Source organism: Camelina sativa, chromosome 19, assembly GCF_000633955.1.
Source record: "Camelina sativa cultivar DH55 chromosome 19, Cs, whole genome shotgun sequence".
In the NCBI taxonomy this organism is placed as follows: domain Eukaryota; kingdom Viridiplantae; phylum Streptophyta; class Magnoliopsida; order Brassicales; family Brassicaceae; genus Camelina; species Camelina sativa.
In genome coordinates, this window is record NC_025703.1 from 1,252,441 (window position 1) to 1,258,402 (window position 5,962).

The window sequence follows — 5,962 nt, forward strand, 5'->3', positions numbered from 1 at the left end:
GAGGTGGACCAAGGTGACGTTCACATTAGACCCATCCCCCGTAAACCTATTCCTTTGGTGAGTCTCTTAACCCTTTCTACACAATAACTTGAAATTGACCCTTTCTCCTACTCATTTTTTTTAATGCAATGTTAACAAAGTAGTCATTGCCTTTTACTAGCTATTTTCTGAAGTAGATGTCAAGCTGGTCTTCAAAGAAGTATCGTCGAAGCTCCTACGAAGGCGAATTGTTGAGGTATGTTGATAGGATTTTTTCTCATTGAAGCATTTATTGACTACACTACGGTAAAAGATCATGCTTAACATGTTCAAAGTCGACAACTGTCAGTATCTTTCCTAAATTTTCAATTTTGTTTTCACTTTTTTGGAACAAGTTTTATTGATTTCGTATTACACATTTCTACATCCCTAGGGAGGTAAAAGAAGTGATGGTCGGACTCTGGATGAGATTCGTCCTATTAATTCAAGATGTGGACTGCTTCCAAGGGCACACGGAAGTACTCTGTTCACACGTGGTGAAACACAGGTAACAACATGAGTGTTGTCCTCTGGGGGAATCCTGTGTTGCTATTTCATATGTCAATCCTTTGTGTTAGATGTATGTTAACGAAATTGGTTCGATAAGGAACATTATTGTATGATTGTTTCAGGCACTGGCAGTTGTTACTCTTGGTGATAAACAAATGGCGCAGAGAATTGACAACCTTGAGGGTTCTGATGAATACAAGAGGTTCTATCTTCAGGTCTCTTCAAAATTTGTTCTTCTTCTCACTCTGTTATTATTAGTCATATGCTGTGGTTTGTTGCACGTTTACATTTAATGTCTATTTCGAGAAAATTCGATTCTTAGTGTCTTCTTTCATTTTCTTGTTGAGCTTAAAGAGATTTTCTAAGATACTCATTGTGATGTTTCAGTACACTTTTCCTCCATCGTCTGTTGGTGAAGTTGGACGAATTGGAGCTCCCAGTAGAAGGGAAGTAGGTCATGGGACACTAGCAGAGAGAGCATTGGAGACCATTTTACCTAGAGATGAGGATTTTCCTTACACAATACGTGTTGAAAGTACAGTAATTGAAAGCAATGGTTCTTCAAGGTCTGCTTATTTTCTCGGGCTGTATGATCTGTATATGCCAAGTTCGTTTGAATGACAAACTTTGTGCTTGCTTCTTATGTTGTTCTGAAAATGTGACAGCATGGCATCTGTTTGCGGCGGTTGCTTGGCTTTGCAAGATGCCGGAGTTCCAGTCAAATGTTCTGTTGCTGGCATAGCAATGGGAATGGTTTGGGATACTGAAGAATTTGGTGGTGATGGACTTCCCCTTATCCTTTCTGACATCACTGGAGCTGAAGATGCATCCGGTGATATGGACTTTAAGGTCAGAAAAAAAAGGGTTCCATTGCAAGTCATTGCATTAACTTGAATACTGAATATTTGATTTGCTTATCAATAGGTTGCTGGGAATGAAGATGGCGTTACCGCCTTTCAGATGGACATTAAGGTCATCATCTGTTTCTTAATATACACTGCCAAAATGGTTTTAAATGGCAATTGTTAAATATATCTGTTGGTAACATCTTTATTTTTCTTCTTCTCTTTATTCATGAACTAGGTAGGAGGAATCACTTTAGAGATTATGGAAAAGGCTCTGATACAGGCAAAAGCTGGGCGTCACCATATTCTTGGTAAGGAATTCTTGAATATTCAGAATTTGGGATATTCAGGAATTAGTGTATCCCTGAAAAATGTATCCTTTAAAGATGTCATTTACTATTTTTCTCCTTTTGTGCAGCTGAAATGGCAAAGTGCTCACCGCCTCCTACGTTAAGCCTCTCAAAATACGCTCCATTGATACATATTATGAAGGTTTGGCTTCAACTAATTTTACAGGATTGCTTAGTCTAATGGTTTACTGCCTTGAACTAAATATTGTTGGCGTTTCATGTGCTGCAGGTTCACCCAAGCAAAGTATACTTTCTTATTGGTTCTGGTGGTAAGAAAGTGAAGAGCATCATTGAAGAATCTGGAGTAGAGGGCATTGATATGCAAGATGATGGAACTGTGAGATATACAGAAACGTTTTCATTCTTATTAATGTTTTTGCACATTTATGGGTTTTCTCACTATAACCTCTAAATATTTACCTTTCTCAAGGTCAAAATTATGGCAAACGATGTGGCGAGTCTGGAAAGGGCAAAAGCAATTATTGGTGGATTGACAATGGTTCCCGCTCTTGGTGATATCTACAGGTATGTATTCTCCATATACCTTCTTTGACTAGGAATTGTAAATGGATTTGGATTCTGATCTTTCTTATTGTATCAGAAATTGTGAAATCAAATCAATGGCTCCTTATGGTGCCTTTGTAGAGATTGCGCCTGGGCGTGAAGGACTTTGCCATATCAGTGAGCTGAGTGCTGAATGGCTTGCAAAACCAGAGGATGTGAGCTTTACCCGTTGCTTACCCTCTATAGCAATTGTTTCATATATTATTTGGGTTTTNTCAAATCAATGGCTCCTTATGGTGCCTTTGTAGAGATTGCGCCTGGGCGTGAAGGACTTTGCCATATCAGTGAGCTGAGTGCTGAATGGCTTGCAAAACCAGAGGATGTGAGCTTTACCCGTTTGCTTATCCTCTATAGCAATTGTTTCATATATTATTTGGGTTTTCACATATGCTCATTAATATTACTCTTGTCCTTTCAGGCCTTTAAAGTGGGAGACCGCATTGACGTCAAACTAATAGAGGTCAGGGAGTTCTTATGTCTAATAACTCATAGATATATTATAACTAATTGAAAATGATCATTAGATGAGTTGTTCAACAAAGAAACATGGGTAATGCAGGTGAATGAAAAGGGTCAGCTTCGGCTTAGTGTACGTGCTTTACTTCCCGAGTCAGAGACAGACAAAGACAGTCAGAAACAACAGCCGACGAGTGATTCTACGAAAGACAAGGGTTCTCCGAGGAAATATGTAAATACTTCGTCGAAGGATCGTGCATCAAAGGTTGCATCTGGGGATGACCTTGTCCTGAAGAAGAAAGATGTCAGGAGAGCAACTGGTGGTAGTAGTGACAAGACAATGAAAAGCAATAGCAGTAGCAACGAAGAAGAGAGAAGCAGTTTAGTCAACGGGGAAGCTACAATCAGCTAGTGAATGCAAACAGGATCAGTGTTCATATCTGTTTGACTGTTTCTGGTGAAGACTCAATTACGAAAGGAGGAGAGCATCTTCCAGCGGAACCGCAGGTGCGACTTGAGAAATCTTGAAAGACTTGAGACAAGACAAGTTGCAAATGTCTTTTCTTGAATTTTCTCTAATGTTTCTATAGTTATTTTTCTTGGCAGTTTCTTGAAGCTGTGCATATATCTATGTTGGGGAGTGGGAGATTCTCAAACTTTTTTGAAGATTATGTCTTCTCGTGCAAACTCATTAGTACTTATACAGCCCATTTAGGTTATTTCTATTTTTAAGTTATCGACTACTCATATCTAGATGATTTTTGTTCAAATTTTTGTGTATGTCTGCACCTTACACTCTTTATCTCCAGATTGTCAAGACTCTCCCTATTTTTGTTGATGTTTTGAAGTATATGAACTTGGCATTTTCCAAAATTCTAAGATCGTTTAAGCTGATATTGGCGAACTTAGTTGTGAATGGAAAAGTAAAAAATGATATTGGCATTTCAAGAGATATACAATAAGAATCAATGACTAACAATATACATGAAATGTTGTTGTCGTATGTATTGGCCTGTGTTTACTCTTCTGCCATCTGTGTAATTCTCTTTCGATGCTCCTTCAGCAACAACAAAGCTTGAGCTGGAGTCCCTTCAGCTGCTGCGATGAACTACCAATTTCAGGCAAGATGATCTGTTGTTTTTCTGGTAGAAGAAGTCGTTGGAACGTAAACCGCATTGTTCAATAAGCTGTGAGATCGGCCATAGAAGAGATAGATCATGCTTCCAATAAGTAGCCATATCAAGACCCTGATCCATGTCCCAGCTCTGCCAGTACAAATTATCAAGAAGGGTTTATAAACATCCCAATATATGTTGATTCAATTCCTGGGTCCATCAGACTCACCCAATGTTGATGATCAAGTAGGTGTTGATCAAAATGCAAAGAACTGGAAGGTATGGGACGCATGGGCAGAGAAACCCTGAAATCGAATCAAATATAGAATGCCAGTGAGAAAACGCAGCTCAAGTATAAATCTAAGTACTGTATATGGTTGTTGCCAACTTAGCACATGTAAAGAAACTCTTAAGTAAGCAGCACTTCTGAAGAAAGCGAGAGGTAACCAACCAATATGGCTTGCAGAATCTTAAGGTCAATTAAGTTTCTCATTTTCTGTATGAATAGGCTAAAAAGCAATAATAAGCTTCATGCCTTACCTCCTTTGTGTCCAAAATTGTGCCTTTCTTCATCCTCATCGATGTAGCCAAGAGTAATCAAACTCCCAAGCAAGATGGCTGCACTGACACCACATATAGTGAACCGTGGAAAACTGCCACAATCAAGAAGAAAACCCATTAAATATTTTAACCATATTACAAAAGATACATCCATGCATTCTCTAATCGAGTATGGTTAATGCTCTTTTTGACATGCAAGTAGCGATTTATCGTTCAAAGCTAATCAACCACTTCAACAAAAGCAAACAGATTTTGTTTAGATTTATGAAGACTTATTTAAACATGCGAAAATATATGCAGGGCGACTAGTAAAGACATAAGATATCAGATGATGAAATGACCTTGGAAGACGCTCAGCTGAAGCTGCTGAAGCAAGACCTAGGACACCTATGCACACAAGAGTTATACTCCAGGCAGCAATGTTTCTTCTCTTATCAAAATACTTCTCATCTATATAATTGAAAAAAAGAAGCAAAAGAATTAAATTACTTAAGTGCAGATAAAAGGCAGTAAAGATTGAACACCTTTTCAAACTAGATACACAAATGGTAACTACGTGATTGAGCACATTTAGTACCTCGAGCTGTTTCATTGCCAAGAAGAGGGGAATCAGAAGATTCTACAGCATCCACAAGAAAAGTTTCAGTTTCGGCTCTACTTTCATCGGTATCAGTTTGAGAGGAAGGTGGTAGGGGAACTCCATCTGGTGGTACATATCTAAGAACTAGCACACAGGCTGCAACGGCAGTGAATGCCATTAGAGTGCCTACACTAACCTGTTGGATGTATTACCAATGTGAGCTACTCAGTGTGTTTCGACCTGTCTCTGCCGCTAATTTTGTAGGTGAAAATCCTTTCTTAAGAGACATGAAATGTAGGCAAATATCAGCTTACCATCTCGGATAACTGTGCAACATCCATGAAAAAAGCGAGTGCAGCAGCCAGCACACCAATAGCTATTGTGCTTTTCACTGGTACTTGAGTTCGTGGGCTAATTTCTGAAAAGAAAGCTGGCAACAATCCATCCCTTGCCATTGCCATGAAAATTCGTGGCTAATAAAAATTCACAAAGAACTGTCAGAGAACTATCTGTTACATTTACAACTAGTAAATCTTAATTACAAAATCTCCTAAACTTGTATATTCAGAACAATAAGAATTGGTTAGTACCTGTGCAAGAAGAGAACCTAACAAACTCGCGCATAGAGCAGTTATTGCCCCAGTAGTTAAGATGTACCTGGAATATATATAGGAATAGTAAGAAAAAAGGACGTATTCACTAATGAATGCAAGAGAAATTTGAGTCTCAAGAAATGTAAATCATGCTTACGCTGCCCACTGCATCCCACTGTCTCCAAATGCAGAGGAGATAGGAGTATCAGGATTCAATGTATAGTATGGAACTAGTCCAACAATAACTATTGATAAAAGCATATACAGAACGCAGCATATCAGTAATGCAATCCCGATTCCCAGTGGAAGATCCCTTTGAGGATTTTTCACCTGTTAAGGCAATACCAAAGTTTAAGGGTTAAACAGAGAA

General features: G+C 38.7%; 2 protein-coding genes across 4 annotated transcripts in view; one reads left to right on the plus strand and one right to left on the minus strand.

Annotated features, from left to right (window-relative positions):
- The window catches only part of LOC104764000 (polyribonucleotide nucleotidyltransferase 1, chloroplastic), a 9,409-nt gene extending 5,828 nt beyond the window's left edge, over positions 1-3,581 (plus strand). Inside the window, exons 11-26 of one of the 3 annotated variants that reach the window (XM_019241393.1) lie at positions 4-57; positions 161-235; positions 413-526; positions 651-743; positions 916-1,094; positions 1,194-1,377; positions 1,453-1,500; positions 1,612-1,684; positions 1,792-1,865; positions 1,953-2,060; positions 2,154-2,248; positions 2,325-2,356; positions 2,524-2,609; positions 2,706-2,747; positions 2,847-3,250; positions 3,350-3,581. In XM_019241393.1, coding sequence (XP_019096938.1) covers positions 4-57; positions 161-235; positions 413-526; positions 651-743; positions 916-1,094; positions 1,194-1,377; positions 1,453-1,500; positions 1,612-1,684; positions 1,792-1,865; positions 1,953-2,060; positions 2,154-2,248; positions 2,325-2,356; positions 2,524-2,609; positions 2,706-2,747; positions 2,847-3,155 — 1,566 coding nt within the window. In that variant the 3' untranslated portion in view covers positions 3,156-3,250; positions 3,350-3,581. Of the gene's footprint in view, positions 1-3; positions 58-160; positions 236-412; positions 527-650; positions 744-915; positions 1,095-1,193; positions 1,378-1,452; positions 1,501-1,611; positions 1,685-1,791; positions 1,866-1,952; positions 2,061-2,153; positions 2,249-2,324; positions 2,443-2,523; positions 2,610-2,705; positions 2,748-2,846; positions 3,251-3,349 lie in introns of all 3 variants that reach the window. The other 2 variants (XM_019241392.1, XM_010487421.2) reach the window with 2 other exon arrangements.
- LOC104764001 (cationic amino acid transporter 4, vacuolar) overlaps positions 3,653-5,962 on the minus strand; it is a 4,858-nt gene continuing 2,548 nt past the window's right edge. Inside the window, exons 8-14 of the mRNA XM_010487422.1 lie at positions 5,590-5,656; positions 5,314-5,472; positions 4,997-5,195; positions 4,761-4,869; positions 4,399-4,511; positions 4,088-4,163; positions 3,653-4,008 (exon numbers count right to left, since the gene is read on the minus strand). Coding sequence (XP_010485724.1) covers positions 3,861-4,008; positions 4,088-4,163; positions 4,399-4,511; positions 4,761-4,869; positions 4,997-5,195; positions 5,314-5,472; positions 5,590-5,656 — 871 coding nt within the window. The 3' untranslated portion in view covers positions 3,653-3,860. The remainder of the gene's footprint in view (positions 4,009-4,087; positions 4,164-4,398; positions 4,512-4,760; positions 4,870-4,996; positions 5,196-5,313; positions 5,473-5,589; positions 5,657-5,962) is intronic.